Raw genomic sequence first — 22,228 nt, 5'->3', positions numbered from 1 at the left:
ACCAGAATCAACAGATTTTAACATTTTATCATATTTGCTTTAGAGTTTTTTTAAGAAATAAGGCATTATTACAGTTACAGTTGGTGTCCCTCTGGTACCTCTTTCCAGTCCCATTCCCCTCCTTTCCTCTTCTCAGTGGTAAAGTTCTTCCTAAAATTTGTGTATATCCTTTTGTTCTGTTTTTATTTTTACTATATATGTATGTATCCATAAACAATGTATGATAATGCTTAGAATTTACATGAATGTTATACTGTATATTATTCTATAACTTGGTTTTTCCACCTAACAAAATGCTTTCTAGATGTATTATTGCTATATGTAGGTCTAGTTTAGTGTTGTATAATTTGTTATATATGATTATACTATAGTTTCTTTTTATAAAGTGCTACAGAAATGGGCCTTCGGGTTGTTCCCAGATTTTCACTATTATAGACAATGCTGCAGTAAACATGAGGAAAGTGTCTGCAGATAAGATGATAAAATTTGTTTGTTTTTGCATTGCAGAATTCATCCTCAGGTTAATTAAATATTTATTGTTTAGTAATTTTTATGCTTTGAATTGAATAAAGAGAATAGATAATATTGTTGGCATCGATTTTAGACCGTAAATTCCTAAACTTGGTTCTTCTTTCTTCAGTCTCTTCAGCTATTCAAAAACCTGTATTTATTCATTACTGAGCCAGGGATTGCACACTGGCAGCCTGTAGGCCAAACTAAGTCTGTGAGTGCATTTCTCTTGGCCTTGCATAGTTAAAAATTCTTTTGGAGTCAGCGTTTAAAAATTAGCTATTTTGCATAAAGTCTCCATTTTTGGATTATCCTGAAAAATTAGCAGCTCTGGCCCCTGTGGGGCCCACATTTTCCCATGGCAGTGGTTGGCCCAAGCTGAGTCACAGCTGCCTTCCTTTAGATGGGCATAAGGTCTCCAGTGAAACAAGTTCTGACCACTCCCTGTTACTGTTTATTATTGCTCTTGGACTGTTGTTCACAGTGAAGAAATACTCCTATTGATGTTTCTATAAAAAATGGAAAAAAGTATAGCTAGACAGTTGGAATATTCAAGAAAAGTAGAACAAAGCATATTTCTCCAGAAGTAAAGAATATTGTAAAATGATTAATATGCGAACAAAATAAGTCTTTTTTTTTTGTGAGGAAGTTCAGCCCTGTGCTAATATCTGCCAATCCTCCTCTGTTTTTTGCTGAGGAAGACTGGCCCTGGGCTAACATCAGTGCCCATCTTCCTCCACTTTATATGGGACACCACCACAGCATGGCTTGCCAAGCGGTGCTTTGGTGTGCGCCCGGGATCTGAACCGGCGAAGCCCGGGCCCCGGCAACAGAGCACGCGCACTTAACTGCGCCACCGGCCACCCCCGAACAAAATAAGACTTGTATGGAAAGATTGCTCTTTGCCTGCTTCACGCGTTTGTGTTACCTGCACTATTCTCTGTAGACATGAGTTTGTGATTTCTGCATTTTTGTGTAAGTAGCTCTGAAGGTTGCTGCACAGTGTGGTTGAAGATCAAATAGATATGAAGACACAGTTTGTAAATCATGAAGTTTTGTGCAAATGCAAGATATTTACCTGTTCTTTTAGCTGCTGTGTACACCCTTGTTCCAGAAAGGTTTTAAGCAGAGGGTTTGAAACTGGTTTGATGTCAACCATCCTGTACCTTTCAGTGCTGTATTTATTAAGTATGTTATCCAGAGGCTACATATGGATGGTCCAGGATTCGGAATGCAAATGTGTTTTGTCTGCTCAGTGATTTTGGTTTTTTTTGTGAGGAAGATCAGCCCTGAGCTAACGTCCAATGTCAGTCCTCCTCTTTTTGCTGAGGAAGATCAGCCCATCTTCCTCCACTTTATGTGGGACGCCACCACAGCATGGCCTGACAAGTGGTACATGGGTGCGTGCCCGGGATCCGAGCCTGGGTCGCCAGCAGCGGAGCGTGCACACTTAACCGCTAGGGCACAAGGCCGGCCCCCCATACGTAGGATTTAAGTACTTTTTGTGAAGTCTAGTTTTACCCAAATGTAGTTTGTGGGAGTGCTTGTAGGTTAAGATTCTTCTTAGGAAATAATTTTGGATCTGCTGCATGCCTGTCTTTTTTCTTTTTTGAAGGTGGACAGAGCAGTGTTCTTCCAGAGTATCCAAAAATGGTAAAATCATTAAGGAATAGATTTAAAGAAAAAAGAGGCCAGTACACAACCCTGTTTTATGCTGCTGGAAATTAATTGCTTCAGCAGAAGACCATTGCTATGGATCAGGACTCACGGTGGTTTTCAGCATAGATTAAATGTAAGGAGGTATTGTTTTTATTTATGTCTGTAATAGATCTCTACCCTCAAGAAACATATTAATATGTGGCTCTGCCCCTTCTTTCTTCACACCTACTTGACTCCCCTTATTTAAAAACAAGTAGGGTTTTTTTCTTCAACCCTACTAGAACTACAGTTCTTTATCTTATTACCTTCACTGCTGAATGTCTTGAGTCAGGGTTGAAACCACTCTGTTTTCTTACTGATGACTACCCTTTGTATTTCTTAGTCTGCCATCTTTAGCCTCAACTTTTCAGCAGTACTGTATTTTGTAACTGCTTAAATTAGTTTTGCATTTGGATATTTTGTTGTCATGTTACGTTCAACATACTATTTTCCCTTCCTCCAAAACCCGTCTCAAAAAATCATCAGTCATTTCCATCTTCTTTAGTCTTTCAGTTTATAAAGCTGACTTGTTCAGTCCTCAGCTCATGTTATATTCTCTTTATCACTTTCTTGCGTTCCCCCCCATCCTCACCCTAACTAGATTGTACATTCCCTTAGGGGTGGATTACATTTTATTCATCTTTATTTATCGTAAAATCTCATAGCACAGAACCTAGCAGAGTAGATAATGAATGAATGAATGAATGAATGAATGAAAGGATATGTAGAGCTCACCTCTTCAACTATATCGTAAGTTTCTTAATGGACAAGGACTATCACTTAACATTGCTTTTATGTCACGTGTAGCTTTCTGTAGATGAGGCACATAGGTTAACTGTGTGCTGAGCTACATGGAACACAGGTATGTGTTGTTTGGTTTGAATACTGGATACCTGGTAGATCCTCAGTAAGTAAATTGAATAATTGACATTGAGAATATAGCTATTATTTCTCAGTTATTTGTTTCAGTGGAGACAAACATTGGTGTAGATAATAGTAAACTAGAAATCAGTTCAGTTGAGAGACACTGCAGGTTTTCTAGTTGGGTCATCATAACACCTGGGCAGTTATCCTTGAATGTAAACAGGAGATCTCTGCCTTTAGGACCAAGATCAAACCCTAGAGAAGGCCATCTTCAAGACCAAGAGCAAGTAGTGGACCATGTCAAAAAAAAAACATTTTCCGCTTTTGCATAATTGCAGTTTGACCATAAAGCTCTTTTTTTCAAATTGTTCCCATCGCTTCCATTCTAGTCCAGGCCTCTGTCATCTTCTGTTTCTAGCCTTCCCTTGCTTTAATATTTCCTGTACATTAGCTCCAAAACAACCACCGTGAAACAACAGTTTTAGAACATTGCTCCCTTGCTTAAGAATGGCAGTGATTTCTGCATTGTCATAATTCCTTTGGGCTATCTGCATTAGTATTCACCATACCTTGTGCTTAAAAAAAAAAACACACAGAACAGTATGTCTTCCATTATTGTTTGTATGCTTGGAAGTATTAGCGAGCTTTTTTCTTCTTGTTTTAAGGCAATGGATTTTTTTGTGACTTTGTTTTAACTTAAAAAAAAACCAGATTTACAGGACTGTTGTAGCTATGTTTGTGTAATTAACACTTGAAAATGTAGCATTTGTAAGCAGAAACCAGAATAATAATATGCAAGTAAAAAGGGCTTTATTTTTTAAAGTTTTAGTAAAGTTGAGACAGCCAATTGATTTTCTATGAGATTTTAAAATTAGTATACTTTCTCTGATACGTATTAATTAGTGTTCAGTCTTTAAAAAGAAAAACAAATACACTGAAACCAGCCTCAAGCAGGTCAACTTTGATATATCTTATTGTCCATATTTCAGAATTTGATTTTTTTGAATTTTAAAAAAGAATAATGAAAATAAAGTGATAAGTGCATCTTTAGTTCTGAGAACATAGTAAATTTTTATCTCAGTTTTTCTGTGATGCCTGTAGTAGTCATTTAGAAACACTTACTAGATACCTACTGTGTGTTAATTATCATGATATTTGGTAGACATGCAATGAGGAATATGTCAGGTTTGCAGCTTTGGAGGAGCCTTGTTGAGGAGACAACATCAAGGCAGATAATTACAGTGTAGTGTGAGAAGTGTTAAATATATGTATGTACAGAGAACTATGAAATCACAGAGGAGGGAGTTACTCTGTTTGCTTCATTTTTTTGTCAAAACCTTGTAAATAATTCCCTCAAGTTCGGCTATTTGTGCTAGCTGCTGAGACCTCTGCTCATGCTGTTTAGATACCATTGATAAGTATTAGGTTTGAACCTGTGTAGTTGCCATTATTGGCAATTTTATATGGTTTAACCGTAATAGTATTTCGGTATGGCAATTAAAGCAAAATAAAACATAGTTAATATCTTTTGCCAATACTGTTTGACGGTTGTTTATGGATATTTTATTAAAATAAAGCTTTGAATGTTGAATAAATGTGCCGTTTTTGGAAAACATTTTTAAAAGTTCAACTTGGTTTCTCTTTTTAAGAAGAAAATGTATATGAAAGAATTTTATTAACTATAAATTGCTATACAGTTATAAATTACTTCATAATTGCCTGTAACCGTGAAAATATAGTTTTTTAATTTGGAAAATCTTGTTTTCAAAGCTTGATTCCCTACAAACATTTGCTGAGTGCCAGATACTGTGCCTGGTACTAGAGAGGCAAAGAAATTCAGTTCAGTGTTTGCCCCTGAGGATTCTGTCTGGTGCTAGAGACAGCATGTATGTATATAGTTACAAAGAATGTGGGAGGCAGCACAGGGTAGAATCAGTGATTTTTCAAATTTATCTTAACAGTGGAAACTTTTCCCCAAAAAACTCATATGCAGAAACCCAGTATATTAACAGATAAAAACAGAAGCCTGCCCACTTGACCTCCTCTCTGTCCTCATTCCTGCTGTTTGAAACCATTGGTGTAGGAATAAAAAACAAACCTGGTTTGAATCCTGGCCCTGCCACTGTATAGCTGTTGGACCTTGGATATATGATCTAACCTTGGTGAACTTGTTTCCTCATCTGTTAAATGAGGATATTGGTTTCTTTGCTGGGTGTTGTAAGAATAAGAATTAAATGTGGTAGGAAAGAGGCCTACCATGTGAAGTCAGTCAGTAAATGGTAGCTATTATGATTATATGCGCGACACAGTGAGACTAGAGAAAAGGGTACCTACCTCTGCCAAGGGGAGTGGGCTAGCCAGGGAGGGCTTCACAGAGGCTGAATCCTGAAGGGGATTGGAAAATTGCAAAGACATATGGGTAAAGGGCATGTATGCCAAATAAAACATTTTAATAATGAAGACTTGGGCATGTGGAATGCTGCCTCATTATACCTTTCTGGAGATAAATGGCCTCATCTGCATTCCAGGTAGCTTTTTCTTACGTTCTTTGACTCACACTTCATTATTAGGCTGGGGCAGGCCAGAATGAGAGTCACTAACTTTCTTTGACTAATTAAATTCACTACTTAACTAAAGGAAAAAGTACTCTAAACATGAATTTGTAAGCCATGTTTTGGTTATAGTGTAATGACACATTTATAGACAACTCCGTCCTAAATGCAGTTGCATTAGTGTATTGAAAATAGGATCTTTATGTCCTCCTCTGAGGTCTTAGTAAGTAGTTACCTTAGTAGATAAGTTTTGTTTGTTTGTTTGTTTGTTTTGCCTGATGAATTCAAGTTAATGGGACTGCTGCTGTGGATAAATTGCAGGTGGATATATTTACTTTGGATTTTTGAGAAAGAGCTAGAAAATTAATTTCCAGGAAAAGCTGATAAATCGTAATTGGATACTTTTTCTACCTCAACAGTGAGGGAATCTTTCTTTTTTATAACAGTCAGATTTTAGGCAAGGTATTTCAATGTGATAGGCTAACACAATGGAGGGATAGTAAACAGTGCGTGTGTGTGTGTGTGTGTGTGTGTGTGTGTGTGTATAAAATATATATAGCACTTAGTATGTACCAGGCATTGTTGTAAGCACTTTACATGTATCAGCTCATTTATTCTGCCTGACAACTCTGTGAAATAGATACTACTAATCTGCCTGACAACTCTGGAATAGATACTAGTATTATTAAAAGTAGCCTGTATCAGACAACTTCATTTGTCTAGGTAAGGGGGTTTGCAAACTATGGCTGGCAAGCCATATCCTGCCTGCTGCTTGTGTTTTGTACAGCCTTTGAGCTAAGAATGATTTTTACAATTTTTTGTGGCTGAAAAAAGCAAAGGAAGAATAATATTTTTCTAAAAACTTTTGAAAAATTTATTTTTGTAAAATAATTTATAAATTTAATTTTATAAATTAATAATAATTTGTAAAAAATTACATAAAATTCAAATTTCAATGTCCATAAAGTTCTTTTGGAACAGAGACCTTTTCCTTTATATATTGTTTATTGTTACTTTTTTGCTACAGAAACTGTTAGGTTGGCAAAACTTAAAATATTTATAATCTGGCCCTTTATAGAAAGTTTGCTAACCCCTGGTCTAGATATAAAGGGGAGAAGATACAATCAAGATGAAAAGCAACAAAATTAATGTAGTTACAAAAGAATGTGTCTTTATTAGAACATACCAGAGAGACTAGATAGTTATATAATGAACAAGCCAGCTGTATTTTCTTCTTGAAGGATTTTTTTTTAAATGTTTAATAAAAGCTTACCTATAATGAAAAGTGCTGACTTATTTCAAAATGTTGGGTTGATGTCTTTTTTCTGTTAATATAAAATATCTCTTCAAGATATATCTGAGGGGCTTTGTAAATATTTTTTTGAATTTGAGTGACAGTTGTTGCAATTACCATTGAAATCTGAGTACCTTAACCTCCCAGTTTGATTTTTGCCCTTGGAGCCCAGATAACATTTTTCTGACACTGATGATTTCTCCTTCTTTGTAATTTTGCTTTTGACCCTTTAGGACTGGCTGTAGTTTGTATTGTTGAATGTATGGTTCTCTACTGAGGATGTGCATCAGAAGCATCTAGAGAAATTTTAAAAATTCACACGCCGCCTCAGAATCTCTGAGGATAAGGCCTAGCCATGACTATTTTCAGGAAGTTCCTCAGGTGGTTCTAATGTTCTCTCCTGGTTACTTCCTTCTTCAACTATTTTAGTAAATCCATTTTGAAAAAAAATACGTATGTGCACTTATTGTCCTGTTTCTCAGAGGTGTTTTTCAACCTAAAGAATCATTGCCTATATTTATGTAAACTCACAGAGGTCAGCAGCATCAGTTTGGTGAATTCATTTTCTCTTTTGATGTCAATTAATAGAATAATAGAATCCAAGTTGGAAGTTACATTAGAGAGCAAGTAGTATAATTTGGTATTCTTCATTTTTATCGGATATTTATTTGGCATCATAGAATCCCAGTGAATCTTGAAATAATGGATTAATAAGGTAGAACATAATTGATAGAAAACCTGACATTTTTAGGAGAAATAGTTTACATTTCAGAACCATTTTGTTTTGTCATTGTTCCTTTCAGACTGTGTGTCTATAAAATAACTACATAAATAGTAGATCTTTTCCTCTTCTCATTTAAGTATATTTTGACACCAGAGTAAATTTAAAAGAAAAAAGTGACCTACAATCTATAAAATCATATAAAACAAAAAATGTTTGTCTTTTTTGACATTCTCTTCCACTGTTTATAGTGTGTATAGGCATACACAGTTGTATCATACAGAATAGCTGGTTTGAGATAAAAAGCACTAGAAAGCCAAGTCAGAATTCAACTTCTTTGGAACCTTCAGGTGTTCCAAACGGCTTCATGCCATAAGTCAAAGAAGAGGTGGAAACTTTTTGTTTTTTTGCTGAGAAAGATTAGCCCTGAGCTAACATCTGTGCCAGTCTTCCTCTACTTTTTATATGTGGGTCGCCGTCACAGTGTGGCTGACAAGTGGCATATGTTTGTGCCGGGATCTGAACCCGCGAACCTGGGCCGCCGAAGTGGAGCGCACCCAACTTAACCACTATGCCACGGGGCCAGCCCCTGAAACTTTTTTTTTAATCAATGAAGAAGCAGTCTTTGAGCACCCATCAATAAGTGAACACTGCTGGGATGATGATTATATCTAGTATGTGTTTGATGGGTATGCCATGGGAATGAGGAGGCATCCTGATTAATGTTTGTAAAGGGAAAGCCAAGAAGTGATAAGGTAGACAGGGCAAGAAAGAGGCAACAAGGAGAGAAAAGGAAAGAGAGGAGAGATCAGCAGTAGTGAGATGGTGCTTATAAGTTGTAATGGCAATAAATATCAAAAATTCTTAGTGGAGAGACTGGTGAAGAAACAGGATAGGATGAGTTCTCAGTTACTTGCTTTGCACTTCAGTAGCCCTCGCTCAGGACATCTCCCTTGTTGTAGGTGGGAAGCAGTTTTTTTACGTTTGATTACCCTTGAAAACATTATTTGCCTGGAGGGTATCCAGGGAGTAGAGTTTAAGGAGTATGAGGAGTGAAGAATATTCATTCCAGTTGAGTTTAGTGACAGGCTAAGCCTGTAATAGTAAAGGCTGCTATGTTAGTATAACAGAACTCGGGGTATGGGGGTTATTAGGGTTCTCCAGAGGAAAAAAATCAATAGGGTTTATGTATATATTTAAAAAAAAAAAATGACCCTCAATCAATCTCTCTCTCTCTGTCTCTCTCTCTCCGGAGGGACGGAGGAAGAGATTTTAAGAAATTGGCTCACATGATTGTGAAAGTTGGCAAGTCCAAACTTTGCGGAGTAGGCTGGCTGCCTGGAGACCCAGGGAAGAGTTGATGTTGCAGCTCCAGTCCAAAGGCAGTCTGCTGGCAAAATTCCCTCTTCCTGGGGGAATATGTAAGTCTTTTCTCTTAAGGCCTTCAACTGATTGAATGAAGCCCACCCACATTATGGAGGGTAATCAGCTTTACTCAAAGTCTATTGATTTGAATGTTAATCTCATCTAAAAAATACCTTCATAGCAACATCTAAACTAGTGTTTGACCAAAATCTGGGTACTGAGGCCTAGCCAAGTTGACACATAAAGTTAACCATCACAGGGAGTATAATAGAAACTATCTCATAATATGATTCCAGTCTTCTGGTGAAAGGTACAAGGCTGAGGCAAAAATGACTCATCTTAAAAAATGGACATCTAAATGGATAAAGAAGACGTGGTATGTGTATACAATAGAATACTTAGCCATAAAAAAAAGACAAAATCATCCCATTTGCAACAACATGGATGGGCCTTGAGGGTATTATGTTAAGTGAAATAAGCCAGAGAAAGACAAACACCATATGATTTCACTCATATGTGGAAGATAAACAAAAACACATGGATAAAGGGAACAGATTAGTGGTTACCGGGGGAAAGGGGTTGGGGATCAGCATAAGGGGTAAAGGGGCACATATGTATGGTGACAGATAAAAACTAGACTATTGGTGGTGAGCACGATGCAGTCTATACAGAAACTGATATATAATATTGTACACCTGAAATTACACAATGTTGTAAACCACTATGACCTCAATTAAAAGAAAATTTAAAAAACTCTCCCCCCGCCCAAAAGTGGACAACTAGATATGACTTACATTGTGTTACTTAAATTTAAGTCTGTTTGATTTCAAAGCCCAAAAACTATTTCTACTTGATTTCTTCAGTTAATAGTCTAAAACTATAGAGCAGATACTCTATTTGCAACACTTGCCTTTAGTATTAGAGTTACTGGACTTGAGAGTGGTAGGAATAATTCTCAGTGAAAAAGTGATATCTTAATCTTTGGCCCAAGGCTAATTGAAAAATGCAAAATATTTTTATATGTAAATTTTGGATGAGTGACTTAAATCTTGTAAAATGAGATATGGTAGTTAGCTGTAACAGATAGGAAAGTGAGAAAATAGTGTGGCTGTTAGAAGAATTTTACTTTTTCAGTGAACTGTGCCTGAGCTCAGTCCATCCCTCAATGGTAAACCAACCTGGTCTTTTGTTTTTGTTATTGTCTGTCAACGGCAGATCCCAATGAATCATGGGCCTCCAAGCTGAAGCAGAATAAGAACAAGTAGACGTTAAAGCCTAGGTATTTGGTTAAAAACTTGCAGTGATCTAACATTTTCAAATTGTGAGGATGGGAAAAATCTAACTTTTCTCATATTTAATTATTCACACAGAACCCAAGATACTGCAGAACAGTTGATATTTTGGTTTATTTTGCCATCTTTATTTTTATTAGAAAACAATCTCAGAACTTGAGAAGCTTATCTCTGTAGATGGGAAAGTGAGGAAATCATAAAGAATGATTTAAGGAAATGAAGTCATTTTTGGGTACTTTGTTGTCATATGTAATCTCACAGATTTAAACTGTAGACTGGGGTATTTTTCAGAATATGCAGTGCATTGACTTCCTAGGTAAATTTACGTATTTTTTTCATTATTTGACTGCATTGCAGTATAGCATTAATGATGCAGTTTTAAACAGTTTTTTACCTAGAATAATAGTCCAAGTCAAATGTTGAGAACTTAGAGAAACCTATAACCTGGTATCATGTGTGCCGTGATAAGGAGCATCATCTGATGAAGTGATGAAGAATTTGCAGGCACACTCAAAATACCCACCATTATTTATTTAAATGATGAGAGCTGTTCCTTCTTTTACCCCCATATCATGAGGACTGCAACTCAAAACACGTGTGTATGTTCTGTGGCGTTAGTTATACAGAAATCAGAATGATTTGGGTGGTGCAAACAAATTAGGGATGGTGAGGGGAAGAGAAGACAGCAGAAGTGAAAAAACATTGCTTTTCCGAAGGGCAAGACGACCATGTTTTGGGAGATGATTGCTTCAGTTTTCGTTTCTTAAAATTTGCAAAACATCAGTCATGTTATACTACCCAGGAGATCTACACATTCTTCACTAAACTTTATGAAAAAAGTGTCAAAAATTAAGCCAATTTCAGGGACTTTTATAAGAAGGCATGTCCCAGGTTCATTGCTGGCGTTCATTGTTCTTTAGCTGGGATTTTGAAGATATATTTAAAGTTCAAAACTGATGGCAGTAGCTAACATATATGGTACTCCTTAGTATATAGAATTTGTTTACATTATTATCTTATTCAATCCTCACTAAACCCTATGAGGTAAATTTCACATTTAAGTCCATTTTATAGTTGAGAAAACTCAGGCTTAATGAGGAAACTGAGGTTTAAGCTATGAGAACAGAGCTTTTGAGTTATAGAACTGGAATCCTGAATTTTGCCCCCATCTCCTATTTTCATAAATATTACTTGATAAATTCCACCTGATTTTTAGTACATTAAAAAGAAAGTAATTTTCTGTTTTGATTAAATTTTATTCGTTATAGCTTGAAATTTTAGGTGAGGTTCACCAAGCATTTGCTGAGTTGATTGTCTAACTAAGCCTAAAGTATCATAGTGTTGTACCTTGCTTGCGTTCAGAATATTCTTGGAACTGTAACATTCACTTTAGAATGGAAATGTACAGATTTTTCATAAATATAAAAAATTTCTATCTAATTCTCTTTAACTTTTTTGTGACTTGACTATATTCTACCTCAGTATTCTCTTATATATTTCAGTTTGATTCTTTTTTGATTATCCAAAAAACAGATTATTAGGTAGGAACATTATAATGTGATGTAAATAAATTTTATGTCTCTTTTTTGTTGGATGCTGGTTATCTGTCCTCTTTAAGCCTTGGTCCGATTCTTTTAAAACATCTTGTATAGGCAGCATAACTAAGAAAGTAGCTTTTAGTTCTCTAACTCAAATTGAAATCTAAATTCATTAAATTATAGGCAAATATTTTTTCGTTCTTTTTTACCACCTTTTTAAAAAGATTAACTTTTTTCTTTAGTGGATTATTGTGTACAAAACCTATATAAAGATACCTGGATTGGGCCGGCCCCATTCACGCGTTCTGCTTCAGCAGCCTGGGGTTCGCCGGTTTGGATCCTGAGCGCGGACCTACTCACTGCTTATTAAGCCATGCTGAGGTGGTGTCCCACACAGAAGAACTAGAAGGACCTACAACTAGGATATACAAGTATGTAGTGGGGCTTTGGGGAGAAAAAAGAAAAAGAAGAAGATTGTCAACAGATGTTAGCTCAGGGCCAATCTTCCTCAAAAAAAAAAAAAGATAATTGGATAAAATGGTAAAACTAGTTGGAAACATCAAGAAGGGTTTATCTGTAATATGAATAGTCATACAGATTAATAAAATATCTTATGTCCCATTAGTGACTTTGAGAAAAATTCTGTTTTTTTGGAACTATTATTCTAAAAACCTGATGATTTGTAGAGTATCATGAAGTATACGATTTACTGGGAAAAAACAGATTTTACATAACTCTTAAAAACTAACTGGTCTCTTGGGGCCTGCCCCGTGGCGTAGTGGTTAAGTGCGTGCGCTCTGCTGCTGGTGGCCCGGGTTGGGATCCCGGGCACACACCGATGCACTGCTTGTCAGGCCATGCTGTGGCGGCGTCCCATATAAAGTAGAGGAAGATGGGCATGGATGTTAGCCCAGGGCCAGTCTTCCTCAGCAAAAAGAGGAGGGTTGGCATGGATGTTAGCTCAGAGCTCATCTTCCTTACACACACACACAAAAAAACAACTAACTGGTCTCAAAGGTTCTCAATAATTCTTGATTGACGATAGCTTCTGCCTTGCCTCATTGCTGTATCTGGAAAATATTATGTGGATTAGGCTTATGAGCTATATAATATGTGCTGTTCAACAAGGTGGATAATCTGCTGACCCTCTTTAAATCACTGTTGAGTGACAGTTTCATGAGAGCAGGAACTGTTGGTAATCAATTACTATATAAGTTTTTAGTGGCTCTCTTAAACTCTTTCTTCTACATCTAATAAATAAATCTGATGATTTCCACTTTTTATGTTAAACTCTGCTACTGTTAGCATATAATTAGTTTATGTTTTCCCTCACACATTCTTTGTTTTCTGTATTATTTACCCGTTTCATAAACTCCTAGTTGGCAAGGACCAGTGTAGGAAATAGATTATTAATGAAATAATATTTTATAAAGGTTGTTTTGATAAGTGTGAAACCTATGTTAACACACTGAAACTTAAAATGAGAAGAATTTATTTTATTTACTTATTTTTTTTCCCCCAAAGCCCCAGTAGATAGTTGTATGTCATAGCTGCACATCCTTCTAGTTGCTGTACGTGGGACCCGGCCTCAGCATGGCCAGAGAAGCGGTGCGTCGGTGCGCGCCCGGGATCCGAACCTGGGCCGCTAGTAGCGGAGCGTGCGCACTTAACTGCTAAGCCACGGGGCCGGCCCGAGAAGAATTTAAATTAATAATTTACTCATCGTTCTGATTTATAAGAGTATTTTTTAATGCTCTGTTATTTCCTTTTTGTTTTCTTTTTTACTTTTCCCTTTTCTCTTTCTATGGTGAGGTACTTACCCAAGTATTAGACATTGTTGTCTAGGAGAGCTGCATTGGTGTAGCAGATAAGTGTATATAATATTAGAATATAGAAAGCTTAAGAATTCTTTGTTCCAAAAAGCATACTGAAGCCTGTCTCTAGTGCTTAGACAAGAAAATCTGATCTCTAAGAACATCTAGATATTGACATGCAAATCAATAAATCAGACCCTTATATGAAATATGTTTGTAATATATACAAGTAGCTTAGGAGAGATTCTTGAAGTACTGCCAAAATACATTTCAAAAATAAGTCTTCTCATTCATTATGTTGACTTGGGAAGGATTTGTGAACCCCCTGAAAATGCATGTAATATTTTGTTTATCTTCATATGTGCTTCTTTGAGGGAAGAGATCTTGGCTTTCATTACATTCTCAAAGGAATCTAGTGACCCTCACAAAAGGTTAAGAACTCCTCTACCAGGTGGTATGAAAATATTGCCTGATTTATTTGTACTGTTGGTTATGAGTATAGATTGTTCATTGCAAAATACTCTATCTCTTTTCCTCCGTTTGAGAACCATTTATTTCTGTTGTCAGGGGATATTTTACAATTATATGTTTAAATATTAGGCTAAAAGCTAACTGGAAAGGTAACTCTGAGAAATACTGTACATTCTCTATATTATATTTTTAAGTATGATAGCTCAATCACATACTTGTGCTTTCTAATAGCAAAAAAATATATGTTAAAGGTAGGAAGACTTAAAAGTAAGAAATTGATAGAGGATGAAGTAATTTCAGTTAAAAGGAGCCTTAGATGTTATTACTTTCCAGAAAAGTTAGATGATTTACTTAGGGTTGTATAGTTGATGACAGACTTGAACCCACATCTTCTTTCTTAATCTGCATCTAGTGCTCATCATATCCATTGTCTCTCTTTACCATGTATCAATACTTAGCTAGTTGTAAGAAAGGCATTATTAACATATAGTTAATAATAATATAAAGTTAATAATAGTTAACAAATTGGGAAGTCTTTAATTATCCCACTCTCTGACTACAACCTTTCAAGTATTCTCCCAGGACATAAAGTCCTTTGCTTTCTGTTTTTTTTTTTTTTTTTTGTGAGGAAGATCAGCCCTGAGCTAACATCCATGCTAATCCTCCTCTTTTTGCTGAGGTTTAGACCGGTTCTGAGCTAACATCTATTGCCAATCCTCCTCCTTTTTTTTTTTTTCCCCCCAAAGCCCCAGTAGATAGTTGTGTATCAGTTGCACATTCTTCTGGTTACTGTATGTGGGACGCGGCCTCAACATGGCCAGAGAAGCGGTGCGTCGGTGCGCACCCGGGATCCGAACCCGGGCCGCCAGTAGCGAAGCGCGCGCACTTAACCGCTAAGCCACGGGGCTGGCCCAAGACCTCTGCTTTCTTGAGCCCTCTCCTCTCTATTTGCCTTTGCTGTTTTTGCTTTCTGCACAATGCATTTTAGGCTCTTTAATCCATTATTTCATCTCTCCTCATCATGCATTCATCACACATACCTTGCAAGCCCTCAGCCCCATCCTAGATCTCTAAATGTATGACTTTTCTGTGTCTGCAGCCACAGTGGACATACTTGCTGAAGAAAAATCACATCTTTGTAGATTGACACCACTAAAAATTCAGTCTCTGGGGCCGGCCCAGCAGCATAGTCGTTAAGTTTGTCTGCTCCGCTTCGGCGGCCCCAGGGTTAGCAGTTGGGATGACAGGCGTGGACCTACACACTGCTCATCAAGCCATGCTGTCGTGGTGTCCCACATACAAAATGGAGGAGGACTGGCACAGAAGGTAGCTCAGGGACAATCTTCCTCACACACACACACACACACAAAAATTCAGTCTCCAATCTAAAAAATGTCCTTTCTGTGTCCTTTCTTTGTTCTCACTCTTCATAGCAGCTATTTTAAACCTCTTAATGCTTTCTTCCTTACTCCCCCTACTCAGCAAATGACCTCACTTCCCATTTTCCCAAAATATAAAAACATATTTGCATCTTTTTCTCCTTTCTTTCTAACACAGTGGAAGGGGTGACCCATCTTTTTGTGTAAGACTTCTACATGTGGTTTTCATTCCTTTCTCTTCCTCCTCCCTTAGGTCTTTGTTCCATTGAGTAATTCCCTCTTCTGATTTTTAAAAAAGACTTTGCTGTGGAAAATATCAGACCCATAAACAAAATTAGAGAATAGTGTGATGACCCCTCATGTACCCATTACCCAGCTTCAACAGTTATCAACCCAAGGCTAATCTTGTTTCATATGTCTCTCCCCATCCACTCTTTCCACCCTACGTTTTTTTGTGTGTGTGTGTGAGGAAGATCAGTCCTGAGCTAACATCCGATGCCAATCTTCTTCTTTTTGCTGAGGAAGATTGGCCCTGGGCTAACATCCGGGCCTATCTTCCTCTACTTTATATGGGATGCTGCCACAGCATGGCTTGACAAGTGGTGCCTGGGTGCACACCTGGGATCCGAACCTGCGAACCCCAGGCCGCCGCAGCAGAGCGTGCGCACTTAACTGCTAAGCCACCAGGCCGGCCCTTCCACCCTAAGTTTTTTGAAGCAAATCCCAGAGATGATATTTTACTGGTAAGATTTTCATTGTATATTTCTAAAAGACTTTAAAAAATAACCACAGTAGTGTTATCACTCTTGAAAAATTCACAATTATTCTTTAATATCATCAGACATCCAGTCGTTCATATTTCCCCAAATGTTTATTCATTGGTTTATTTTACAAACAATTGTTTATTTTACAATTTTTTTGAATCTAGATCTAAATAACAAATATGGTCTGTAAATTGTCATCAATTGATTTGTTACTTGTCTCTCAATCTATAGGTTTCGCTTTCCAACTCTTTCTTTCTTTAGAATTTATTTGAAGAAATTGGGTCATTTATTTTATAGTGCTTTTCACAGTCTGGATTTTGCTAGTTATATCCCCATGGTGTCTTGAACATATTTCACTGCCCTCTATACTTCTTGCAAATTGATAATTGGAGCCAGAGACTTGAACAGATTTAGATTTGATTTTGTGGCAAGAATACTTTATAGGTGGTATAGTGTTATTCTCTCAAGAGATATGTCATGTCTGGTTGTTTCTTGTTTGTTTGCTTTTGGTTAATTAGGGGATGAAAATGGTGATATTAAAATTCTTTGTTGCTTTATTTCTCCTGTGTCTTTTCTTTCTCCACCATTAACGTTTAAACATCTCACTTCATTGAGAAAGACAACAATCAAGAAAACTGCTTTTCAACATTTCCATCCATTTTTAATATATTTATTTATGATATCATCTTTACTTCATCTCCTTGCACTCATCAGCCCATTTAAATATGGTTTCCACCATGTGAAACCATGTCCTTACCATTTTATCGAAACCATTCTCATCAAGGTTATCAGTGAGGTCTGTACTGAATGGAACAGACCCATTTCAGACCTTATTTTGCTTGATAGGTGGATAACTTTGGATACTGTAGATTGCCTCTTCTTGAAATACTCCCTTGGCCTCTGTGACATACTCTCTCCTGTTTTTACTTTTACGTCTTTAACTGCTTCCTCTCAGCCTTAATTGTAGACTTCTAAGTGTTGGTGTTGCTCTGCCTGGCTCTAGCCTAGGCTCTCTGCTCATCTTGCTCTACACACCCTCCATAGATCATCTGGTCCATTGTCATGGCTTCAATTATACCATCTCTAAGCTGATAAGGGCCAAACCTTTTTTTTTTTTTTTTGGTAGGTTTGTTCTCTTCAGAGCTGATTTGTTTGTACAGTTTCCTGCTAGAAATCTCACAGGCATCTTGGAATCAATGTATCTAAAATGGAGTGGATCATACTTACTGCCTTCCTGTTCCACTTGGTTCTAAGCCAGAAATCTCTGGAAGTTGTCCAGACTCCTTAACTGACCTTTCTCTCTCACCTTCTTGCTGCCTACATCTGTTCACCAACCCTGTAAAATTTGCCTGGTAAATAGCTTAAATCCATCCACTTCTCTTCATTTACTGCTGCTATGCTAGTGAGGATCCTCATCATCTATCACCTTCATTACTGCAAGCCTCCTATCTGATATCTTCCTTTCCAGTCTTTCTGCACTATAAAAGTGAGAGTGATTTTTCTAAAAAACTTATCTAATGGCTCTCCATTGCCCCTAGGATAAATTGTAAAGACCTGAGCTTATTTTGTGTTCTAGCCCCTGCTTACCTCCTCAGCTTCATCCTGAGTCATCTCATCCACTATGTGGTAATACTTGTCACACTTTTCATAGTGTTTTAATTTTCTCTTGCTTGGCTGACTCTTCCAGTAGACTGTAACTTCTTGAGTGTAAAGACCATGTCTTTTCCCTCATTAAACCTGGCGCCTATCACATAGTAAGTGTTTTGTATGTGTTTATTGAATGAATAATTTGTGTAGTACATCATTATACAGTCAATGATTTGTTTATGTCTTGGTTTTATCATTATTCTAGTACTATTGTAATTCTTGCACATTGGTTTGCTTTTTTTGGCTAGAGGCAGTCTCTCTATAATTAAATTGGACCTGATAATGTATATAATATAGTGGAGTTTTTTCCTGATTTAAACAGGGATTTTTGCCATGTCCCTTTTTCACTTTGATTTATATAGTTAATTCTCTGTCAGTGGATTACCATCGTCCCAGATAATAGAAACCTGTAGACAGTTCAGATAGTCACCACTGTCAGATAATCCTTACTTACCGTACTGTGACCTTTGTCAGAGTGTGAGTACCTACATGCTTTGGCTTGGTGACAAGTAAGACTTAGACAAGTGAGGCTTAAATAATTAGGAGTTGTTAAATACCAAAGAGGGATGGTTTTCTGGGTTCTCCATTGTGTTTGGTTCTAAATCCGCTGGTATTTATTACTGACATTAGTTATATTTCTCTGGATTTAGACGTAGTGGAATGATGGCTTTCAGCTATCATTTTGAGCTAGCTGGGCTCCAGGTCGGAAGAATTAAAGATGATAAAATAAATCCGTGATTATATTTACTGGAATTGCTCAATGGAAAAGGATCTCCATTGAAGTCTGCAGCTGCCATTGGTAACACCTGAGTGCTCACTTTTTGACTCAGAGCTCGTATTTAAAACCAGAGTGTACTCTCTCATTTTTCCTCCTTGACTGGCTTATTCACCACTGTATCCCCAGTGCCTGGAATAGTGCCTGGCATGGCATGAAAAGGGTACTCAAGAAATGGCCCTTGTTTCCTCTGTCCATGATCTATCTCTTGATAGGTGGTCCCCTGGACCCCTTAGTAGATGTTAATTTCATTTCATTTGGAGGATGATTTCCTATTTCTTTTGAAGTTTCCCTTCCAAGTGAATTTTGTATGTACCACTAGTCTGCGTTTTAAGCAAGACTATCTCAGATATATTTTTCTAAATACAGTGGAAATTCTATCTAGCTATTTTTGTACAATGTGATAAGACAAACTAAACTTAAAATTATTTTGTAAAATAGGAAATTTAAAGAATAATTCTTGGGCCGGCCCCGTGGCTTAGCGGTTAGGTGCGCACGCTCCACTGCTGGCGGCCAGGGTTCGGATCCCCGGCGCGCACTGACGCACCGCTTCTCCAGCCATGCTGAGGCTGCATCCCACATACAGCAACTAGAAGGTGCAACTATGACATACAACTATCTACTGGGGCTTTGGGGGGGGGGGGGAATTAAAGAATAATTCTTTAAGAAAATTCTGATTTTTTTTTTTTTTTTTTTTTTTTTTACTTTTACCTACATTTACTCTTATTGAGCTGGTCGCAATACTTTTTAGATATCGTATAGAAGTTGATTTTATAGTATTACAAGTATATGGGCCGGCCCCGTGGCTTAGCGGTTAAGTGCGTGCGCTCCACTGCTGGCGGCCCGGGTTCGTGTCCCGGGCACGCACCCACGCACCGCTTCTCTGGCCATGCTGAGGCTGCATCCCACATACAGCAACTAGAAGGATGTGTAGCTATGACATACAACTATCTACTGGGTCTTTGGCGGGGGAAATAAATAAATAAATAAAATTATATAGTATTACAAGTATAAAGGGCTCTGAAATATTAATATTATCCGAAAACTAGGTTAGAAAATTAGATTACTGTGTGATCACATAGAATTTAGGGTAGTCCTTTCAGTTTTTTATTTTTTTTTAAAACACATGCTTCTAAAGGATACAAAATAAATTGAAATAATATTGTTTCTTGATTAAATGTATTTATTAGGAGGGCATGAGATTGCTAAATGGTTTACATTGTAAGTAATATCAGCTATTCTAAGATTATTGGTCACTAATATTCAATCTTGAAGGGTACTTCAGTTATGGTTGACACCTTTTGGCTTGTGGACAGTTTATGAAAGACAGTTTAACGGTCTTACTTTTTCAGATTATACCTTTTTTTTGTAAATTAGAAAATTTTATTTTTTGTCTTTAAACAAGAAAATTATATAGTCTTCTGGAGAGGTTATATGTTAGTATTTAAAATTTAATAAAATTGGTTTCAATGTATCTGGCAGGTGACATGGTTGTGAGTGGGTAAATTTAAAAATAGTGCTGTTTGGGCTCAGTAAACTATTAAAGATAATTTAAAATATGTAAAATACTATATATTTTGGCATTGATTTTCACTAATATTCATATTAGCATCACAGTAAACCTCATCTTTGAAAGTCTAAACTGCATATAATAATTTAGAAATAATTTAAATTCTAAGTGAAAGAAATAATCTTTTTTCTCTCTCTTTCTCCTTAGGTGGAATGAACCTTACTTGTTGAATATCTCCTGGTTACTGGTTGGATTCACTTGTAAAAGAATCATTTTCCCCTGCCTGGAAGCCACTTAGTGACATATTTAATTATAAATCCAGGGATCGCAAAGCTTTTTGATTTCCCAGAGGAGGGGCATACCACTGTATCAAATAAGCTTGATATTACAGCCAAAATGGTGCTGTCCCAGAGACAACGAGATGAACTGTAAGTTTCTCTGTTTTGTGTTTTTAAAAAAACCTTCTCATAAAGGACAAACTAGTAAATTAAAATACAGCTTTGGGAGATGTATTCTAAGATTAAAACGATTGTTATGAGTGTTCAGATATTGGTTTGGGCAGTTTGTTCTGACTTTAGAACTGGGTCTTCGGGCGGGCCCGTGGCATAGCAGTTAAGTGTGCGCACTCTGCTGCTGGCAGCCCAGGTTCGGATCCCGGGTGCGCACCAACACCGCTTGTGAGGCCATGCTGTGGTGGCATCCCATATAAAGTAGAGGAAGATGGGCATGGATGTTAGCTCAGGCTCGTCTTCCTCAGCAAAAAGAGGAGGATTGGCGTGGATGTTAGCTCAGGGCTGATCTTCCTCACCAAAAAAAAAAAAACTGGGTCTTACCTTGACATAGCGTTATTTACCCTTGTGACTTTATCGTATGTAAGTTTAAAGCAGAACAAACAAGTAAGTTAGTTGGGATAAGTTTTATCCTAAGCTTGTCTTAAATATATTATAGTCAATAGGAAGATAGGTGCTTCAAAGCTCTTCTAAATTTTTTAGTCTGAAATCCATGTATTAGAAAAATGAAAACTTTTTTCTTGTTGTTACTGCTAATGCCTTTCCTTTGCCTTACCGTATTTTTTATCTTTTGCCATCCAATGGCTGTTATAGGATTTGAACTTCGTGAGATGGCTAACATATTAGTTAATGCAAATGCATTAATGAGAGAAGCATGAAATGATTTGACCACTGCTATTTTATAGTATCTTATAACATCCCATGTTTTATAGCATTCTATTTTTGTAGGTGAAGAATGTAGGGGAAAAAAATTAACTTCGTGTTCTAGATTTTTTTTTTGTAATTTCCTGTGGCTTTTTAAAAACTATTTATTTGGAAACAATTTTAAATTTATAGAAAAGTTGTAAGATTAGTACAAAGAATACTTATATACATTTTATTTAAATTCACCTATTGTTAACATTTTCTACCATTTGCACGCCGTAGCTGTGTGTGCGTGTGTGTGTGTACACGTGTACACAACACGGTATTTTTTTCCTAAACCATTTGAGAGTAAGTTGCATACATCAAGGACCTTTTCCCCCAGATACTTTAGTATGCAGTTCCTAAGAATAAGGATATTATTCTATAAAACGGCAGTACAGTGAGCAATTTCAGTAAATTTAACATTGACACAATACTTTTTTTTTTAATCTGCCTTCCATATTCCAATTTTGTCAGTCGAACCAATAATGTCCTTTATAGCATTTTTTTTTTTTCTCTTTGATATACCATGTAGTTTAAGATTAGGTATTATATTTAGTTGTCATGTCTTTTTAGTCTCATTTAATCTGGAACATTTCTTCAACCTTTCTTTGTCTTTTATGATATTAATATTTTTGAAGGATAGTCCTTTTTTTTTTTAGTAACAGAGTGTTCCTCATTTTGCATTTGTCCAGTGTTTCCTCATGATTAGATTCAAGTTATGCATTCTTCGCCAGAATACCATATAAGTAATTTTGTATTTTTCTCAGGATGTCATATCTAGAGACGTACAATATCCACCTGCCCCTCAATGATGATGTTCATTTTGATCTCTCAGTCA

General features: G+C 36.8%; 1 protein-coding gene across 2 annotated transcripts in view; it reads left to right on the top strand.

Moving 5' to 3' along the window:
* The window catches only part of PAFAH1B1 (platelet activating factor acetylhydrolase 1b regulatory subunit 1), a 71,271-nt gene that overhangs the window by 13,919 nt on the left and 35,124 nt on the right, over positions 1-22,228 (top strand). For both annotated transcript variants that reach the window (XM_058560099.1, XM_058560098.1), the window contains one exon: positions 20,402-20,622. In XM_058560099.1, the coding sequence (XP_058416082.1) occupies positions 20,591-20,622 (32 nt within the window). In that variant the 5' untranslated portion in view covers positions 20,402-20,590. The remainder of the gene's footprint in view (positions 1-20,401; positions 20,623-22,228) is intronic.

Source organism: Diceros bicornis, chromosome 18 (assembly GCF_020826845.1).
Source record: "Diceros bicornis minor isolate mBicDic1 chromosome 18, mDicBic1.mat.cur, whole genome shotgun sequence".
Classification (NCBI taxonomy): domain Eukaryota; kingdom Metazoa; phylum Chordata; class Mammalia; order Perissodactyla; family Rhinocerotidae; genus Diceros; species Diceros bicornis.
Note: the sequence above shows the minus strand (reverse complement) of the source record. Positions and strands in the feature narration are given on the sequence as shown.